General features: G+C 41.2%; 1 protein-coding gene across 2 annotated transcripts; it reads left to right on the forward strand.

The window, feature by feature from the left end:
- Positions 1-10798: 10798 nt before the first annotated feature.
- Positions 10799-18802, forward strand: TBX22 (T-box transcription factor 22; the record flags this gene model as incomplete). Of its 2 annotated transcripts, none has more annotated exons than XM_082864953.1 (8): positions 10799-10976; positions 11589-11775; positions 12622-12723; positions 14101-14275; positions 15170-15334; positions 15706-15770; positions 16158-16243; positions 18189-18802. In XM_082864953.1, the coding sequence occupies 8 exons, from the start codon at positions 10799-10801 to the stop codon at positions 18800-18802; spliced, it is 1572 nt and encodes a 523-aa protein (XP_082721079.1). The 2 variants fall into 2 exon arrangements, with proteins under 2 accessions (XP_082721079.1, XP_082721080.1); XM_082864954.1 differs by having other exon boundaries at positions 11592-11775.
- Positions 18803-21817: the final 3015 nt, after the last annotated feature.

Below are 21817 nucleotides of genomic sequence, written 5' to 3' on the forward strand. Positions count from 1 at the left end.
TCTACCACTAATGTAATTTTCCTAGGCCTCCACTTTTTCATCTGGATAATAGGGAAATGAAATTACCTACCTCATTTCTTATTGTTGCTGTGAGGATTAAGATTATATAAAGCAATAAAAAGTAGCAAGCTTCTCAGAAAATGGCAGTGGTTATTGTTAGAGGCTCCGCACCTGGGCGCAATGTCTGGCCAGAACTCTGCCAAGATCGCCTGAACTGTGGAAAGCCAAGCCCTTGTTCTCTTCTATTCCCCAAGTATGGTTTGTTAGGAGCCACTGGGAGTTGAGTGCACCTGCTGAAGTCATGGGGAAAAATATATGTTTCTTTGGAATGTCAAAAATTTTCCCCAGTTGAAGATCACTGCAATATCTATGCAGGCAGCGCACACCTAGAGTTTCCGTCTGGTCTGTCCTAGGCATGCTGAGGCAGGTTTCTGGCAAACACTTGCCCTCTGGCTACCTGTGTGACTCTGCAGGTTATCAAGCCAGATGCCTCAGAATCCCTCACCCCAAAGGCTAAAAGTGAAGTATCAACTGACTGTACTGAGCTCTTGCTCAACACCCAGCACTATGGAACTCACAGCGGAGAGTGGAGGGATGGAATAGGACTCAGGTCTCTTGAGTTGCCTGGGTGGGATAGTTGACAAGATAGCCACAAGTCTCTTCTGCTCCAGCCAGTGGCGACCCTGCCACAGCGGGATCTTGTCTGCACTTGCACTCAGCTCCCTCCCCGCACAGACAAAAAAGAGGGCGGCTGGCCTGGGTTCCAGGAAGACAGTTTGCGCTGTCGGTCCTAGCCCTGCTGGTGCTCACCAACACGGAAAACTTTATCTCATTCATAAATAATTGCCTGCCATGTTCATTACTGCAGAAGAAAAATAGTTACAAATTCCTTTGTTTTGCTTGGGAAGTGATCAGCTTTGGTTGGTAATTGCCTGCCTGATCAAGAGCCATTTCCTTCATAGTTAACCAAACATCAACTCAGTCGGGCTCGTTTTAAATATCACCGAAAAGTGAATAGCCCCAATTAGGACAGGAAACACATTTTCCGACATGAAACCAGGACCAGAAACAGATTTGTCTGTGTTTCAAAATGCAGAAACAGGTTTGTCCGTGTTTCAAAATTCTTCTTTAGGGGATGTGAAATGACCCCGTTGGAAAATCCTGTTCTGAGTTCTCTTCAAAAATGGCTGGAACCTGTTCCTTACATTGATTTTTAGGGCTTAAAACTTGAAATAAAATGAAAGGAAAGTCATGAACGAAAAATAAAATCCCTCTTTTCACTTTCCTTGAGAGAAGGAGAAAATATTCGCTGGAAGAATTACTTTAGAATAACAATTTTTTAGACAATTATAACTTGCACAGGAAATCGTCAAGAAAAACTAGATTTATGCGTGGTTGACTGTGATTTGGAAACATCAGGAACTCAGGAACATATTGCACCCCCATAATTTAGTGTCAAATTTTGGTAAACAACATGTAGCACTCCTTGGCATCTGGTTTCCCACGTAAGATCCGCGCACACTTTACCTGTTTTAGGGGTTTCATTACGGAGGCCCCTGGTTCTTCCAGGTAACAGAGGATGACGCAGCGGGTAGCCAAATGCCTGATTCCTGGGTTTTCCCTCATTCCTTGGAAGGTTTAGCGCTCCGCGCAGCAGAAAAAAATGCTCGGGCGTTCATCCAATTAAACCGCACTGATTCGAAATCTGTCTTCTTGGGAAACACTTCACTCCAGGATAAAACAAGCATTTATTTTCTTGTCCCCGTAGGTCGCTTGGTGCTAGTAAAGTCTTCCGGCTTAGGGTCTTAGCCCTTTTCAATTCCCTCTGAGCTGCCCTAGAGAAATAAATCAAGTTAAAATCAAACATTCTGTTCTGCCTCAGGAAAATCATTCGGCCAACTCATTTCTGGGAGTCCCTAGAGATTTATATATATATATATATATATATATATATATATATAATATATTATATATTATATATATGTACACTGACTCCTTTGGGAAGTGTAGGGCATTTTTTTTTTTTTTGCAGTACGCGGGCCTCTCACTGTTGCGGCCTCTCCCATTGCGGAGCACAGGCTCCGGATGCGCAGGCTCAGCGGCCATGGCCCACTGGCCCAGCTGCTCCGCGGCACGTAGGATCCTCCCGGACCGGGGCATGAACCCGCGTCCACCTGCATCGGCAGGCGGACTCTCAACCACTGCGCCACCAGGGAAGCCCAAGTGTAGGGCTTTGATATGTGCCTGTGAGGTCGACCCGAGGAGGGACCATGGCTCCTGAGAGTTTCTGAGCTGTCCAAGGCACCTATCATCGGGTGTCTGTGTGAAATCGCTGAGACTGAATAGGTCCCTTAGTGGACCACCGGGAAACAGAGCCGACTGCGCGAGCTGGGCGCCGCAGGCAGAGCTGCTGAGCTGCTGTTGATTGGGTTTGAAAAGGGTTTTCCAGCTCCTGGGGGCGGAGATGAACCGATTCAATTTGTATGGTCAATCTGCTTGTGGTTTGGAGGTATTTTTCCCAAGAAGTGTTTGCCTGCAGCTCAGATCAGAGCACAGCTGGGCAAGCTGCCTAGGGAGGGTGAGGAAAGAGGCCGGGAGCCCGAAACCTTGCTGCCCTGAAGGCTGAGATCACAGACTGTCATTGAGGCTGGCCTTGAGTCAAAGCAGGTCTTTTGCATGGAAGAAGGTGCAGGACCAGTCCAACACAGGAAGTAGAAGTGCAGCTGTGGCCAATGGGGGCCAGAACATCGTGTTCTCTTGTACTCTGGCTCCAAGCCACTCTCCTCTGGACTGTGGAGACAGCTGGTACTGGCATCTACGGAGTGAATGAGCCCAGCCTGAGACAGCTTTCAGACCAGAGGAAAGCCTGGCCTCTTGACACAGAGACCAACAACTTGTTGCCTCCTAGGTAAAAGCCCCTGCCTTACTGGTCAGGCTGTGGGTTTTCTTTGGGCGCCTCAGAGGAAAGGATGCATCTCAGCATCTGCCCTTCCTGTTAACTATCACTAGGCAAGTACATAAAGTTTGGGAGGTCCAGCAAAGTCATAATTGTTGGTTTCATTTTCTTCAACTGGGGGCTATGTAACAAGAATCCTGAAACCTTTACTTCTCAGGGGACCTGAAGTGGAATGTTAATCTTCTTAAAATGAATAAAGGTAAGACTTGGCCTGTCTTTTGAGGGTATACAATGACACCCAAATGACCCAGTAATAGTCCTTCTCCTGGGCAGGGTCGCTGTGGGAAGGCCTCCAGACCAAGGAGACTTCATGTAGGGCAGATTAGAGAGCAAGGGAGCAAAAGGAAGAGGCTTGCATGCCTTGCTGGAAGGTGAGACTGTGGTCTGTGATGAGGGCACATCTGAGAGAAGTATACTGAGTGGTAAGTGTCTAGCACTAAGAGGTGGCAGGAGGGCTCTGAGCTGTGATACTTTCTCCCCAGGCTCTTCCCCAAGGAGCTCCAGATCACTGAGCCAGCTGACTTTTTGAGTTCATCTTGCACTCACTTGACTTTAATCCCTCACCCTCTGGAGGAGGCCTGAGACCCCAAAATGTGTGGCATTGACCACCCCCAGGGGAGAGGGGAAGGAGCATCAGTGTGTGCCAAAAGACACTTTCTTTTATTCTTTCCTGCTTTTTCTCACCAGAGCTTTAGTTGAGAGACTGTGTCGTAAACATACACACACACACACACACACACACACACACACACACAGCTCACATACCTGCTTTCAAGCTAGAGAAGGTGACTACAGAAGGCATCTGAGTAAAAAGGATGTTAAGGAGGTTGCTGTAAGGTGTTACGGTTGCTTCTGTACAACACCCTCCTACTTATGGAGGCATTCTGGGGTTATTGATAGGGGAAGAATATAAGGGACAAATACAGAAAGGGAGAGGGGAAAAGATGAATAAACAGAAGAAGGAGAGCAAAAAAGAGGAAGAGAAAAAGAGTTATAATGACAGAAACTGATTCGCAGAGACAGAAACATACACAAAGAAAAATTCAAGTGGCACGAAAAAGAGACACAGAGAGACACAAGGAAACTGAGACCCATTGAGTCTTCTATCAGTAGATGCCTCCATAACAGTTTGACCTAGGCTGGCTTATTGTTTCAGGAGAAATTGATAAAATGCACTGAGATCTCTTTCAAACCAAGATGCTCAACTCAAGCCAGCTCTGGTGCCTTGGGGAGCCCAGACATTCTATCACGGCAACAGTTTATCAAGACATCATCTAGAGGATAAGTGAATGGAGAATCGGTGTTGGATAAACTCACTGTCATCTAAGAAAAACATTCAAAACTGACTTTTAAATTTTTTCAATGGCAAAATGAAATGAGGGGGAATGGAGGGTGGAACATCTGTAAAAAAAAAAGAAATCACTCTTGAAAATACTTCATATCACTCTCTACATATATGTCTCCAGACATTCTTACTTGAAAATACAAACACACACAAAAACACATACATATAAAAATGCTTATTATGAAAATTTTCTTCCAGCCTTAAAAGCTTATTAAAACATTAAGAGACATTCTAGCTAGTCCTTATCCAAAGAAAAGAGAAGAGGATGTATGTGTGTGTCAGTGAAAATGACTGCAGAGTTTTAAGCTTGCCAAAATGGAAAGTAATGACTAGGTTTCTTTTTAAGCTAGAGTTTAAAAGATTCATCTCCTTGTAATAAAATAAATCAGACAAGGACCATAATCTGAGAATGGAAATCAATTGTGAAGTGATACCAAGTGCTTTGGTATTTGTTAAAATGCTAGTACACTGAACCTCCTAATCCAACTGTTTTCCAAAGAGTTACTAGCATCATTGCCTTGAAAAAGTTCAATAATCACTTTTCATGAGAAATATGCACACACACAATTTAAACGACTCTGGATTCATCATAATAAAACACAAAAAACTGTGTATTACAACTTTCTATCAACATTTTTGGTGCTGTCAGGTGAGTCAAGTTTTAGGCTGGGGGTACAAATTCTGAAGTTTGAGAAGTGGCAATTATTTAACTGGCTTCACTGAGATGATTTAGTCAGTCCCCTAACTGAGCAGTGACCAGAGTGAGCTGCATCCAGGGTGTACATCCTGGTCCTGTGGACCCAGTTTATTAAAGGCTGGCATTTATTTGTCAATAGACATAACCATTGACTTTGCCTTTCCTTCACACTCTCTTTCTCCCCCAGTATTAAAACGTGATGGATTCAGAAAGTGAGATCCTTGTTGTTTTCAGTGGTTCCTGTTTTGTATCTTTCCTTATGTATCTGTATTGCTTTATTATTAAGGCCTGCCATTTTACTGCTTGGAAGTATTGATCAGGGTGTCCTAACTCTAGAAATATTTATTTCATGCAGAAGCAGCTTTTGTCTAGTAATATTAACATAGGAACCCTGGGAAGGAAGATAGTGGGTGAAAGTAGCATAGATTGGCTTTAAGCATAGGCAGGGTAGGTGTTTGCCTACCTTTTGTGTTTTGATGGATTTAGGGAAAATCTTTCAGCCTAATACCAAATATTTCTCACTATCAAACAGTACTTCTGTAGATGTTAGATATTGATTTTTAAAATTGTGTCATATAGTAGATAGTCTGAAATGCTAGAACAGATATTGCAACAAATATCTTTTGCTTTATTTTTACAGAAAACTGGTGTTTAAAAAACTACCAGGCAGGGGCTTCCCTGGTGGTGCAGTGGTTGAGAGTCTGCCTGCTGATACAGGGGACACAGGTTCGTACCCCCATCTGGGAAGATCCCACATGCCGCGGAGTGGCTGGGCCTGTGAGCCATGGCCGCTGAGCCTGTGCTCCGCAACAGGAGAGGCCACAACAGTGAGAGGCCCGCATACCGCAAAAATAAATAAATAAATAAATAAATAAATAAATAAATAAACTACCAGGCAAAGCCTTGCCTTGATACACAAGGCAATTTCCTGCTTTTTAGCATTAAACTGAGCCAGGGTTCAAACGCAAGAAAATGCTCACATTGAGACACTACTGCAAGTGATACATTGTAATTAACACTCAAAATTTAAGAAAAAACTCTTAACTTTTCTGTTTCTGCGCTGTGTCTTTTAACTAGGAACATACAATGGATAAAAAATATATATATATATATCCTTTGAGTAAGAAAGGATAGTCAAATGCATTAATATCCTCCCCTCTACTTTAATGGCTGCAGCATGAAACAAATACCCATGGAGATGTGCCCAAGATCACACACGGACCTGGCTGTTTTCCAGCTCAAGTGCCCTGTATACTGGCCTTGCCGTGAGCTTCACTCTGCCCCTCTAGGGTAGGGGTGGTGTCTTTCCCAGCCCTGCAGGGTGAGCAGGTTATTGAACCAAACCTTTCAGCAGCATTCAGATTGTATTTAACCCTTTGTCATACTATCTGAGATCATCAGATGCTTAAAGTTGTACCTGATTCCTAAAGATCTCCTTTCCATGGACCAGCTGGATGTCAATCCCAGCTGCGTTTAACTGGACATGCAATGCCTACTCTGGCAAATACCATATCACTGTAGAGTAGGGCCACATCTGGGCTTATTATTTATTTTTATTTCATTCATCTTCTCTGCCCAAAGTTAGTCAAGAAAAAAATTGTCCTCATATTTCTGTGGGCAAAGCTCCTAGATCCAACATTTTTTAAAAACCCACCAGCCATAGGTTATAAATTGAGTAGAAAAAAATGGGAAAAATAGTTGCATGCCTTTAATATAAAATTCAGTGAGAATGAGGAGCATAATGAACCCAAAAGCGCTGTTATAATCATTATCATAGGAAGACCTTCATCATTTGATAGCAGATATCTGATGAACACATGACATGATTAAATTCAAAGGAATAAATTTTCCTTCAGCTAACTTTTTTGCAAGAATAAGCATTTAACTTCCCAATTGTCACCATGAGAATGCAATGAACACATATAAGAATTTGTTTCCCTGTTCTTTCTTCCTCCACTCTACCTAAGAACATGGATTACAAAGTTTGGCATGCATAACTGAATTGCTAGATGCATTGAAGTACTGAAATCTTGAAAGATTATATTGAAGTAAGCTTATTAGAAGTTGAAGGATTCAGTGTGGGAATTACTTTTAATATTAATTAGACCAGTTTTCTTAATTTTCTGGAGTGAGAACACAGCTATATGTTAGAGGCCTGTAATTAATATATTTTATCTACTACTATAAGAAGAACGTACACTTACACTGCATTGGTAAAATAGCAAAAATGTCTTTCCAAGGATCAAGTTGATAAAATCAGATCAGAATATGTATTCTAACAGATGTATTTCCCATAGATTTTTGAAACTCAAATCCAATATTTTTGTTTAATTCATTAGCTTAATTTATTAAAATGGTTCTCAAATTTAAGGAAGGTGATTACTTTAAAGACTTCTGAACTTTTGAATCTGCTTTAGGATTTAAACAAAAGTTGAGTGTGCCAGTGTTAGCATAAACTTCTGTTTCTAGTGTCTGGCCACAAAGGATTTATAATTGTATAGTTAACTTAAAGATTAACACATTCTCGAAATTAACCTCCATCATCTTTTTAATGTTGAAAACAGCTGTGCTTACTATGTTCCAGGCATTATGCTAAGTGGTTTGTGTATATTATTTCACTAACCCTCAGATATATACACTTACAGAAACATACCCTGTGATGAAGGTATTAAAAGTAAAAACAAAAGTTTAGAGGAAAGAGACTGAATGTTAAAAAAAGAAGAAGACTTGTGTAAGGTCTCAGAAAGTAGCAAAGTCAGAATTTGAATCAGGTCAGTCTGAATCCAAAGTCTGTCCTCCTATGTGCTATACTGCTTGAGCCTTATTCATTTTTGTCAGTTATCATAGTGCTAGTAATTTGCATAGAAAGTCAAATTTTCTTCCAGGTTTTATGAGTCTGGGATAGTGTGTAGCATGCAATTTCCCAATTCACAGAACCAGTAGTATTGAAGAAGGAGGAGGAAGAAAGAATAACTAGAAAAAAAAGTTGATTTTCCAAATTTTTATCAAGATGATGTATTTGTCAGGATTCTTTTGCTTGCAAGTGATGAAAACCCAGCTGAAACTCATTTAAGCAAAGATGATTTATTTATGTAAGCAACTTAGCTAGTTCAGGCAAAGTGGAATTCGGGTACTCAAATTATGTTGTGAGGAAACTGCCTCTCTGCATTTCTTGACGTTGGTAAGCTTTTTCCCAAGAAATGGCAAAAATGATCATAAGCAAATTATTTCAGATTCACATTCTACAAGCTTGGAAGTATGCCAAAATATCTTAACCATGGAGAATGAGGATCAAGGGAGAGTAGGAAGAATAACAATTCGAGGAAATGATCTTTATCATGAAGTTGCTTGTACTTTTGCCAAAGTGTGGCACTAGGTATCAACCAGTCTCAAAACATTTTATTTATACTTAATATAGGTATATATTTGAAATATTTATATATTTCATTTAATGTGTTTCATTCTTTCTTTTGTAAATTAAAAGTGACAGTTGGAATCCCTTCATATGAGTTTGACATCATCCCTTTGATTAGTAAGTACTGCAGAACACAGGGGATTTTTTTCCTCCAGTCAGATTTAGTTTCTTTTACACATACGTTTTTCTTCAAGTAACCCATATTTCCTATATAGAAAACTAGAGAGGCCATGAATCTTTGCCCTTGACCTGCCATAAATATCTGAGAAACGTAATGCTTTCAGATACATTAGCTTAAATCTGAACGTCTACTTTGTTGCACATACAGTTCATTAGAAGCAATATTTTCAGGGCCAACCTTGTTTTGTGCATGTGTTAATTCACATACCTATTTATAGTGGTTAATAAAATATTAGAATTTTTATTAGAGAATTAAAAATTGCTTTCTATCTGCTTAAAGCAAGTTCAGATTTCATATTCAATAAGAGCTTTTATAAACCATATATCCCTTAAAGCACATCTATATCCTCTGTATCTCCATAGATTTTGAATATATTTAATTTGTATTAACCACAAATTTATTTTTCTTTCAAGAGATAAATTCCCTTCATGTTCCTAGTTATAACATTTTTTGGTAATTCAAAATCAACATTTTACTGTAAGGATTTTCCAATTGTCAACAAAAACACTTTATTTTCTTTCTAATGTGGGCATCTGTGCATCCCAGAGCCTCTCTCTCTGCATGTGCCATGTGGGCTGAAGAATATCTTATAAAGGTTTATGGGTGTTTCTGGCTGAAATAAAGAGAATGTTCAAAAGAGTCTTTTAGCTGTGGAAAATGAACTTCTATCATAAATGTACATCCCTCATGCCCCCAGTACCTGACAGCCCAGTGCTTTGGCAGCTGAACAGATCACAAAGCTGGTTCTGAGGCTTGCAATAACTTTACTCTCAGATAAAAGTTAACAGGAATTAACTACAGCTTAGTTCAGTACACATGAGAGAGCTGAGCTCTCTGAAAAGGTGAAAATGTCAATAATTCAGATGCAGTTTGCAAGAGAGCCCAGGGGTGCCTGATTTCTTATTGCTGATGAAAAGCGCATGACCCAATCCTAAGCACACAGGCAGGCATCTCACATCTGCATGCATAAACATGCTCCTTGGAAGTGGTAGGCAAGTCTCTTCTTGACACAAAGGTGTCTTTATCCATTTTAAGGAAAAGTAAAACTTAGCCCAGGGAGATATTTCAGGATATATTGGAATCAATTATTTGAGCACAACATTGTGAGGTGTCACATCCTTGGGAGCACAATTCTGATTGGTGCTCTGCTGATGGCCCTGGAGTTCTTGGGCTGTATTTGCTGATTAAGTCATGCGAGTAAGAAGAGGCTGTGTGGGGGAATATTGGGCTCCAGTAGAGGCAGGGATTGAAGGTCCAGGTTTGCTCTTGATCATTGAAAGTGGTTATCTGGGAGCCTCCTGCCTGCACTGGCTCTTACTTCCCCACCTGGATAGGGAGGTCAGAGTAGTACAGGGTCCACTTAGTCTTAGACCCAGACTGTAGAACAAACAGGCCCAGAAAGTTTGTGCTGCTCTTTGTTTCCCCAGTGTACTCACTTAAGAGCAAAAGACCCCTATACATCTCTCTGGATTTGGTTAAATAATATTTTCACTTTTGTTGGAAAAGTGGCCCCCTCACCGTGGGCAATTACTTCGCATGTCTTTTAGTTTCACAATTTAATGCAAAACAGTAAGTTTGTGTATCCCTCCTCCCCACTAGACTATCCTGAGCCCCTTTCCAGTCAACCTCCAACCCCTTTCTATCCTCCCACTCCCACCGCCCCCTCCCCGTCAGTCTCTGAAGTGTCACGGTGTTTTTTTATGCTTCCAACAGTTTCCAAAACAAACAGTGAAGGCTATGACCAGCCGGGTATTCACTCAGTCCGATGCAACAGTATCTCCCAATCCGAGCGACCTGAGCCGCCATTAGGGGCAGGTCCGCTCCCTAAAAGGGCCACGCTTGCCAGTCTCTGAGCTCTGCCAGGTCCGGGAATCTGGGACTTGAGGGCTGATGTTCCGCACATGTCCACTGGGAGGGAGAAGAGCGAAAAGGGAAAGGGGACTAGACTCCAGAGGACTCTGGCTCCAGTTTAATCTCCTTTCATTCTGTCTGTTCAAAGAAAATCTATACGTATATATAAAAATTATACACACACATTTTTCCCCCTGAATATAGATTCAGAAATTGTTTTCTGAGTTTTCAGGTTTTTCTGATTTTCCCGCTTTCCCTCCTTTGCCTGTCCTCTGCGCCCTCCCACCCTCTCCCTCCCTAACCCAGCTCAGGTTGAAACTTTGCAGAGTACGTTCTCTTCACCCTCTCCAGGGATGGCTCTGAGCTCTCGGGCGCACGCCTTCTCGGTGGAAGCCTTGGTGGGCAGACCCAGCAAAAGAAAACTGCGAGACACAAGAGAGGAGGCGCAACTTGAGCTGCTTGAGAAAGAGAGTGGAGAGGCGGAGGAGGAGAGAAGGAGCAGCGCCGCAGGAAGGAAGAGCGAGCAGCCTGGTGAGTACCCCTACCGCGGCCCAAATCCCAGCGCCGGCTACCATGGCTTGCTGGATCGGAAGGTCTCAGACTAGCGCCGCGTCGCTGCAGGAGGGCGGCTAGCCCTATCAAAGGATGTCTTGGCCCAGCGATGGCCGCGTACGGGGCGGCGGGGATACCTCAGCCATCTGGCTGTAGGGGGAAGTTTCAGAGCCTCCACGTTAAGCCCATAGTGTTGTGGTTCATTTGCGGTGAAAGGGAGGGTCCCCACAGATTTATGAAGCGAGACTCTCCAAACTCCCGGAAGCTCTGAGAGCCAGAGGGTGAATGTTTCTCGGGGTAGAAAACAGGGCATGGACCCAGATCCCGAGGGGATTCAGCATCAGGGACGAAAAGTCTCCGAGAGAGATGAGGATGGGCAAATTTGAAGAAGGGTCATGCATTTCACAGGGCGCTACCTGGGCCCCTTTCTCTCCATCAGGGGGCCAGAGTGGGTGTTGTGGGGAATTTGGAGATCCGATGCCAAGGTTCCCGGGGAAGAGACAAGGCCGGTCTGTTCTGAGACAGGCGTCAGCGAGAAGGGGGCGCGGGAACTGCAAAGCTCTCTCAAACTCTCAGCGTCTCTGTGTCCAGCAGAAAAGCGACCCAAGACAGAGCCCTTAGCAACTACCTTCTCAGGCTGTAGAGGCGGCAGCGGCGGCTGCAACAGCTTCGGAAGTCTGGAAGAAAAAGATTCTATCCAAGTGGAGCTTCAAGGATCCGAGCTGTGGAAGAGATTTCATGACATTGGAACTGAGATGATCATTACCAAGGCGGGCAGGTTCGGCTTTGCCCAAGCTGTTCAAGGGCCGCACACAGTAGGCACTTAATGTTCTGCTCTCATAAGATGGGTGCCTCCAGTTTTATGCTTTGGTACCCTTCTCCCCATAATCCCACCCCAGACAGGTATTGGAAGCCAGTGCCTCTCAATCGACCAGACTAGGCCTTGCCTGGCCCATGTTAGTGGCTCGGCCTTTCTTTCCTGTACACCCTGATTCCAAGAACTCATTCTTGCAGCTCCTGCCTGTGTAGTATATGACAAAAATTAGATCTCCCAAGGCAGGTGCCAGATGCCACCCCCACATCTTAAGCTATGGCCAGGCCTTTCTGTTAAAGCCTCACAGTTATCAGTGGACAATATCCCATCTAGCAGGCTCTCAGCCCACTGTCCTGAGCCCAGGTCAATTTGAGGTGGGGCTTTCCCTCTTCCACCTTTTCCTGTGCGGCATTTTCTTCACATCAGCTGGGTAATTTTTCTGTGTGTGAATCTTCCTAATTTCAGTCTTTCCCAAATCTGCCTCACAGAAAGTACCGCTGAAAACTCAGGGGAGAGGCACAGCTGTTTCTTTCCTACTTTTTCTTCTATAGCTTTTTATTATGGTGGTGATAGGAAGTGGGGTGGACAAAGCCTTGTGGTAAGGATATTCTGATCCACTCAAAAATCCTGAGTTTGTTCAATCAAACATGTAACCAACAATCTTTCCTCATGTAGCAAATCTCATTCACTGAACCTGTCTAGAATAAGAAGAGTATAGTTTATTCCTTTACTTTTCATTTGTCCCCAACCCCCCCTGGCGCCAAATGTTTCTAATAGCGCCCAGGTCAGGCGCTATTTTCTCTCCCACAGGAGGATGTTCCCCTCTGTTCGGGTCAAGATAAAAGGACTGGACCCAGGGAAACAGTACTATGTGGCCATCGATGTGGTGCCGGTGGATTCCAAACGCTATAGGTAACCAGGCCCAAAGGAGGGTACCACAGGCTGGGAATGGGGATTCATATCTATGGAACCTGAGAGTGCTGTTTTGAAAACTCTATCATGGTAGGGATAATTGCTCTCCTGTGGGCTTTGAGAGTTGAATTTTCTCCCTCAAACTGGAGTTCAGGGAGTTCAGACTGAGAGAAAAGCAGGCTTGTTTTTCTTTCCTCTCACTCCTGGATCACAGGTTCCAGCTGGTGCTTCAGTGCACCCCAAACCTCTTGCCTACCCACTGCTCTAGCCTTGGCTCTGCAAACTGCAGAGGGTTTTGGCTCAGGCATCTGGGAGGGAAGCTGTTTAAAGGAATTTGGGGAGAAATACCTGGGCTTCTGGGGCCCTACCGGGCTCTGGGATGTGCTAATTTAGCAGCAGGGTCCTTGAGCGATGCCCTGATTTGCCATCCAAAGCTAGTCTAGCAGTTATCTTGCCTAAGTCTATTTTTCTTCCCTCCTTAGCCTCTCCCCTGAAGTGGAGGCCAGGTCCCAGAGAATACAAGTAACCTTTCTCTTGATGTAAGCTCTCTACTTAAAGCAGGCTAAAAGTGGCCGAACTGATCTAAAGCCAAGAGGCCCTTCTTTGCTGGCAGCCCAGAAGCTCGGGTCGGCCAGCGCTTTAGCTCAGGGGTATGGGGGTTGGGCGGCATCTGCCCGCACTCGGCCTGTGAGCGTTAGACCGAAGTGGGTGCCTAGCCTTTCTAGGAAACAGCCGGCAACGCACCCAATTCTGGGAGTGAGGGGCAAAAAGAAGGCTGGGCTCAAGAGCCTGCTGGGGCCGTAGCCCAGAAATAGCAGAACAAGCTGCTTATCACGTTTCAGCTGGCTTGGGAATTCGGCGCATAATTTAGCGGTTGAGATTGAAGACAATGCGAAAATCAGCCCCGAGGCCGCAGCGGGCAGAGTTCCTTGAGGGTATTCTCATGTAAAGCATTGTGGACAAAGGGGCTTCCAAGACTACTGGTCTGGTGGCGGTGGGCTGCACAGACACTTTCCCTCACACTTCTGCTTCTTCCCTGACGCTTGTAGGACAGGAGGATTTTTCGGGTGTCTCTGCTCAGTAAAACGGGTTAGATGAATTTTTGTTGCGGTTTCTGTGAGGAAATGCAAACCAGACTCTGAAATCCCATGACATTATACTTGCCCTGGCACTTCACTACATTTTAATGACGTATATGCTTATTTACAGTTTGCTTTCTATCCCTGGACGATCTTTAGAAATGAAGTTGTATCTTTTACTAGTTGCCTTTGAGATTAGCAGGCAAACCTTGGCCGAAGCCTTTAGGACGGGATCGCGGTAGTCCCTGCTCCTGGCTTTGGCCCGCTGCGCCTAAAGCCACACTCCGCGCATTTTCAGGTATGTGTATCACAGCTCGCAGTGGATGGTAGCCGGGAATACAGACCACTCATGCATCACTCCCAGGTTCTATGTTCACCCGGACTCGCCTTGTTCGGGAGAGACATGGATGCGTCAGATCATCAGTTTCGATCGCGTGAAACTCACCAACAACGAGATGGACGACAAAGGCCATGTAAGTGTGTGCGATCCTTTGTTCCGAGGAGAGGAGGGGGATGCCAAGGTGTCAGCCGGAAGGTCACCCTGGAGAAGCCAAGGAGGTGTCTTCCAGATGTGCTAGTTGTAGTCTTTAGGAACTGTCCAAGTTCTAGTCCTGTGGCCAAAGTAGCTCTTGTGACTTTTATTTGGCATCTGAGAGTGCTGGGCGTTGGGGATGGTGAGTGAAAGGAGTTTGAGGACCAAAGGAGACTTGTTTAAGCCAGGATGCCTGGTCTGGGACAGTGAAAGGGAATGCTTCCCTGAGCTCTCTGGCACTTCAGCCTCCCTGGCAATCACTGTGGGCTCTGATTGCCTTCCCATGATGGGCACCTTCTGTGTGACATGGTATGGTGAAAATCTTCTCCACAACCCGCCCCAATGGAAGGCCTTTTCAAGTCACCTAGATCTTGAACCTTCTTCCCAGGTGCACCTCACCTCTGCCCTGCTTGGCCTGGTCCTGTGCCAGCCACAAAAGGAAGAAGGATGCTCCTGGGCTTAGGAGGTGGGGGATGTCAAATGCTTTCCCATCAGTTACCTAAGCCCAGAGAACTTATGGCAGGCAGTTAGATCCTAATAACACTTGGGAATATCATATGGTCACCCACATTTGGAAGCAGGAAAGGACCCCAACTGGAAATGGAATCACTGCTTTCTGGTGTGCTGTGGTGCCCCATTCCTGAAACCCCTTATGCCTGAAGGCCTCTGTCCAGGGCCAAATGGCAAAGAAAAGTCCTTGTGTGTGGCTAGCCTAGGCTTTCTGGTTTAGCTTCACTTTTGTGTGGGAAGGTTGGGGGTGCTGATGAGAGGGGGGCAGTGTGGGGGAGGGGAAGCCAATTACTAGGCAGCATTTGACCACTGATTTCTCCTCCAGATCATTCTGCAGTCCATGCACAAGTACAAGCCCCGTGTGCATGTGATGAAGCAGGACAGCAGGGTCGACATGTCCCGGATTCAGTCCCTGCCTGCTGAAGGGGTTAAAACATTCTCCTTTAAAGAAACTGAGTTCACCACAGTGACAGCTTACCAAAACCAGCAGGTAAAGCCAACTAAGTCCCAGGCAAGCACGGATGGCTCCAGAGAAACTTTAGGGAAAGAGTGAAGCTGTACTATATGGATTGAATTTTCCACAATTAAAAAGAAATTCATAGCATTATTGCATTGTCATCAAGGCAAGATTGATTATGAATTGTGTGGATCTTGTGTTAGAAAGGATAGAAAGGAGAGTAGAACAAAGAGTGTCAGGAGATAAAACATTTCAAATTTGACTTAGCAATATGCTTACATTTATTTAACATGCCATATTACATGTTGAAAACTTGTGTGGTTGTTGTAACCATTAAAAGAAACAGTGACAGTGTTTTTACTGAGGGTACTGACTTTATCTTTCTTTCTCTTTTGAATCCATAGATCACCAAACTGAAAATAGACAGGAATCCTTTTGCTAAAGGATTTAGAGATCCCGGAAGAAACAGGTAAATGATATAACAGTCACATCTAATATTTATATAGCCCTCTTCACAGGTATAACAGCTAAGGAAACTGTGGTTCAGAGACTGAGTCCCTAAATTTTGTAACTAATAAATAGGTAGTAAGAAAGAAACCTGGATGTTTTGTCTTCAAAATCTTGCCTCCTCCCACTCCCTCCCCAACCCACTTTTACGATATTGCTTATTCTAGATTCTTAGGTTTTTATTCATGGAATAATCACGGGGAATTTTATTCAGAAGTCTATCTATAAAAGGAAAACATTTCAGATATTCACCCCTAAAAACTATAACAAAATAACTCAAAAGCTTACACAAATTATTATTTTCAGGAATTGCATTCTGGACTTGCTAAAGTTTGAATCTCTTTTTCAGAGGTGTATTGGATGGGGTTTTAGAGACCTACCCATGGAGGCCTTCTCTCACTTTGGATTTTAAAACTTTTGGTGCAGACACACCAAGTAAGAAAAGTTTTATTAATTTTTATTTGTAAATGTTAATGAAATAACAACAGCCAGAACCTCTGTACAAATACTACACAAGTGGATAAGTATATGCCAGAAAATGTGTGTTTAAAATCAAGTGGGTGTATATTTATCCTGATGAGGAGGTAAGAAGCAAAAAGGGAGGGTAACTGGCAAGAAAGAAAAGAGCATAAACGTGGTAATGGTGGATTTACTGCCTTGTGTTTTCTTGAGTTATCATACATCCTGAGAGCTATAGAAATCACTTGGATTCTTCAGCATCTCACTATCTCATATTCCTTAGGATCTGCCTGTGGTGCACTAGTGGTCTTATTTGCAAGCATGTTAGATATTGAAATAAATATTTTATGAGAAACTTTCAGCACATGATAAAAATGACTCCCATTCAATTTCATCATCACTTGACTCTAATTTTCCTTTTGTTGTGACTAGGGAAAATAAATGTTGAAAACAATACTAAGCCATGGCAATTAGTTTAATTGTCGTAAGCATTTAAAATATTTGCAAGGTATTTGTTCTCAAGTAGTACATTACATGACTAAATAATAATTTGACAATGCCTGCTTTCTGGTGGAAGAATGCATACCTTCATTTACTCTGATATTTAAGGATAAATAGAAGATCTTTATTCGTGAGCAATATGGAATCATTTTACCCATTTGTCTTAACTCCATTAAAGTTGTTTGTCTTTAAACATTAATTGAAGGTTACCATCACATTATAGTTAGCTTGAATTTTACATGATACCATAACAGCTAATTGAAATGTGAAGAGATCAAGTCTAATCATTTAGTGAAATATTTCACTCAATTGACTGTATTAATTTGGTTTAGAGAGTTGCATAGAAAAATTTGAACACTTATTTGGTAGTATCACTTTAATAGAATCTAGGCAGCATGCTTTTAAAATATCCAAGTCAACACATGGTGCACTAATTTAAAAATAATGCTAACCTTGATCATTAATTGATAATTTAAAATACACAATTTTCTTAATTATTTAAAATGTCCAGAATGCTCTCAAATTGCAAAGAAAAGGGGTACCAGTTTTTTTTTAATAACTTTTGGATGTTTAATTATAGAATATATTTGCCCCGCTCTTGATAAAGGATTAGCCTATGTCTGTATACAAAAATAGTTAAGAAAAACAGTAGCCCCTAAAAAAAACCCCACAAAATTTGATCAAGTTCAGTCAATAACCAATTTTTTTTAAATTTAAATATTTACAAATATAAGGTGTAAAGTCTAGATTTTCCTGGACCTTATATCTATCCCTAATTTTAGTAGATGCTAGGCAACCATAAAAGATCACCTGGCAACATTGATATGAACACTTTCATTTTTATCTTGGTATTTTTAACCTGCAAGACTGTCTTTTACTCTTGATATAGTACACTATGGAAATTTCCCCATCTATGATTTTCATATAAGAAAAAAACTAATATATTTAAATGTTATTTTAATTTATAAGATTACTTTCATATGCACTGATTTTTAATCAGACTGAAGTTTTCTAAAAAATCTCAAAAAACTGTTCAATTTAATCAAGTGCTTATTTTAGTAATTTTTTATGGTTAAAAACAGCTTTTACTTGTAAGATATAATTGGCTCTGGATCATATTTAATTGGGCTTCTTTTTTAATTCACTGAATAAATGTTGTTCAAGTGCCTAGTATAGTTCTAAAGCATAGTGAATGCTCAATGCATGATACATAATAATAATGCCAAAAGTAATAGTGGTTGTAGTAGAGATACCATATTCAACTTTGGTCAGAGGAATGTTCTTTTCCAAAGGACTTAAAATGACTGTGAACTTGCAAGGAAAGCTAATCTAAGAATGAAGCAGGGATAGTTATGGACATGATTACTGATTCAGTAGGAACATTTAGTTCATTGTTCATTGACTGCATTGTTATTCACAGGTGGAAGCAATGGCTCATCTCCAGCGACCTCTAGTGGAGGGGCTCCCTCTCCTTTGAACTCTTTGCTTTCTCCACCTTGCTCCCCTCCAACATTTCACATACCTACAAGCTCCCTTGGAATGCCCTGTCCAGAGGTGTACCTACACAATATCAACCTGCCCCTTTGCTACAAGATTTGCCCAACTAATTTTTGGCGACAGCAGCCTCTTGTCTTGCCTGCTCCTGAAAGGCTAGCAAGCAGCAACAGTTCTCAGTCTTTAGCCCCACTCATGATGGAAGTTCCCATTTTATCTTCCTTGGGGGCCACCAATTCAAAATACGGTTCATCTGAAGACTGCAATGGACAGTGTCAACAAGCATCTAATTCTTCCAGTCAAATGTTGTATGGATTACAGGCACCTGGAAATATTTTATCACCCAACCCCATTGCCCAGGAAGCAATTGGTTGCTCATTCCATCCTTCCTATGGCTTTTATAGGTACAACTTCTCCATGCCATCTAGACTGGTAAATGCTACCAACCATCTCAAAGTGAATGAAAACAGTCAAGTTTCTTTAATAGAAGGCAAATGCAATCATGCTCGTTGGTATCCAAAAATTAACCATTGCCTTTAATGGAATAGTCAAGTTTCTAAAACAATTACATGTAAGCATATATTTTCTTTATTTGTAGCCAAAAAAGGTCAAGAGCTAATGGGCTTAAAAAGCTTCATTATCAGAGGGTATTCCTCTATTCTGCATTTAAAGTGCCTTATGATATGTTCTTAAGAAGGCTGATTACAGTAGCCTTAGGCCTCAAAATAAGATACTCAGTAAACATTGTTTGATGAGGTAGGCTACCAGTGAAAAGTGACTTCAGGTGATGAAATCTCTAATTATAGTGAAGCCCGTTTACCACATCAACTGCCTCTTGCATATTGACAATGACCAAAGGAAGGTGGATTTAATTCCTGTGAAGGTAGTGAAACAATTACAGTTTTTATCTATGAATATTGGCTTCATTGTAATTATCTATCTAGTAACTGTAGAAAAATTTCATTGTTCATTTGCATTATACTTTTATACTCTGCTGTTGAAGGAACTACTAATCTCAATTTTAAGGTACAAATAAAGACATAAACATTCTAATATTAATCTTTGCAGCCTAAGGACCATTTAATCCTGAAGGAACACAAAGATTAAATGAAAAGCAAAGTATTCTAAATAAATTTGATCTTTTATTCTCTTTTATTTTTTGGGTAATTCTCAGGTGATGCTTGTTTACTTAGTCCTTAACAAACCCGGTATTTTTTGTTTGTTTGTTTGTGATACGCGGGCCTCTCACTTTTGTGGCCTCTACCGTTGCGGAGCACAGGCTCTGGACGCGCAGGCTCAGTGGCCATGGCTCACGGGCCCAGCCGCTCCGCGGCATGTGGGATCCTCCCGGACCGGGACACGAACCCATGTACCCTGCATCGGCAGGCAGACTCTCAACCACTGCGCCACCAGGGAAGCCCCAAACCCGGTATTTTGTATACACAGTTTACAAAAACAAATTGTTGTAGCTCTCCAAAAAGACTGAGAAGTTATGATTTGAAGGGAGAGAATATATTTGAATCCATAAATATGAAAACATCATTACAATGGTACAATTTAATTTCAGTCCTCTGCATCAATCATGGTAAATTGGACAAAAGTAGCGTAACATAAATGAGACTTTATTTTAGGCTATGAAGTTGAAAAGTTTCCTTTCACCTGGTCCTAAATTTTCTGAAGACTTAAGTATAACCTACATATAACCTCTATATCCTTAAGATGAATTGAATTTTAATTTTTCATGCTACTAGCTCTACAATTTATTAAGCCAGGGCCCTTCATATCACAATGGTATGACTTAACAAACTAAAGACATTGATAAACTGCTTTTAAAAAGTTTTCCAACACATATTAGGGAGAGCATGTCATTATTATTTATTTTGCTCAAAATGTTTTTTCCTCTCAAATGTACCTTATAAATATACCTTCTTATATATGTATTAAAATGATATGCCCCTTCACTTCTGGGCTTAGGGATAGAACAGCACATAGTTACATTCAAACTGAGTATTCTAGTCAAGATGAAATATTATTTATGGCCCAGACTAATTAGGTACCTGCTATAAAAATCTTTAAGGCAGAAAACCTGTACTACCCAAGTTTATCAAGTCAAGGATTAAAGTAGAAAGTACACTTTATTTCTGTCTACTCCAAAGCAGGAAAGCTGTAGGCTAACTTTTACCACTAAAATAAATTATGATTTTTTAAAGCAGAAACTCCCGCATCAGATTGTAGTAAAACTTATTCTGATGGCAGATACTTAGCAACTAACAACATAACATAAAGAATTTGATTGCAAAATCCAGAAAATTTCTGGGTTACTTTTTAATGATTATTTAAGAGACGGCATAAATTTTGTAGCTGCTCAAGTACATATACCCCATACTTTATATTTCAGATAATTTTTCTATATGTAACCCATATAAAATTGATAATACAGAACTATATGTGTAAAGGTGATTTATATTAAGGAGCAAAAATTTAAAGGCTAGAAACTAGACATCTATTTTAAGCCATTTTTAAACATTGTTCATAAATTGTCATTTCATAATTTTAATTGAAAAAGAAGAAGTAACCAAGAGAAATTCTTTATAGAAAATTAGACTTGGAAGAGACCTTAAGAAGTTCAGTAAGCAGTCCCCTATTTTCTGAGCAAGTTACTCATCTGCAGGAAACAGATGAGTAACTTGCTAACAGCTCTAATTCATGCACAAATTGTATTTAGTGCCCTTACTATTTTATAATAAATAATTACTACCCAATAGGATGGTGCAAAACTTGAGTAACTTGGTAAACTGAGGCTATGATTATGGAATAAAAAACAAAATGCTATGGAATTATATTAATTTCAGCTGTGTCAACTAAATATAAGGTTTGCTTTAAAAAACCTACAGAAATCTAAAGCCACTCTAGTTAGATAAGGTATGAAATAGTTAGCAAATGAAAGTGGCCAAATGATACTTAGTAGACTCCCAAGTCTAATAATTAAAACTGGTATTTCCATTTGGTTTGACCATATATATACATCCATCCTTTCATCCCATTCAAAAGAAATCATTTAAATTCAGTTATCTATATTTATAAAATCTGATTCTTAACCTGACCTAGTTATATGACTTACCTCAAATAAATATAGAGAAAATAAACTTTTCATCAACTCTGTAAAATTTGTGCATTGAGACAGGAAATAAGTGAATGTTGCCTTATCTTTGCACAACCTCCAGTCAAGCTGAGACCTATAGTCAAATTCCTGTGTCAGAAAGGTTCTACTTTGTGGAACAGTCAAGATGAAATCAAGGGCTTGAATTCAAGTTTGAGCCTGTTTGCAGAACATATGTCTAAGTGGATAAATCCTCTATTCATTATATTTTACTCACCAAAATATAACTTTAGGTAACAAACTTAGAACATCAAAACTTATTTGTTTCATTAAACAGAAGGGTTATGCCCTCTGGACATTACATTTCAAATTCTAATACATAATTCTAGATTACATAATATTAGAGTCTTCAAACATTAATATCATTGCTCCTACTCACTGTATTACAAAAATAA

The sequence above is a fragment of the Leucopleurus acutus genome (assembly GCF_964270905.1).
Source record: "Leucopleurus acutus genome assembly, chromosome: X".
In the NCBI taxonomy this organism is placed as follows: domain Eukaryota; kingdom Metazoa; phylum Chordata; class Mammalia; order Artiodactyla; family Delphinidae; genus Leucopleurus; species Leucopleurus acutus.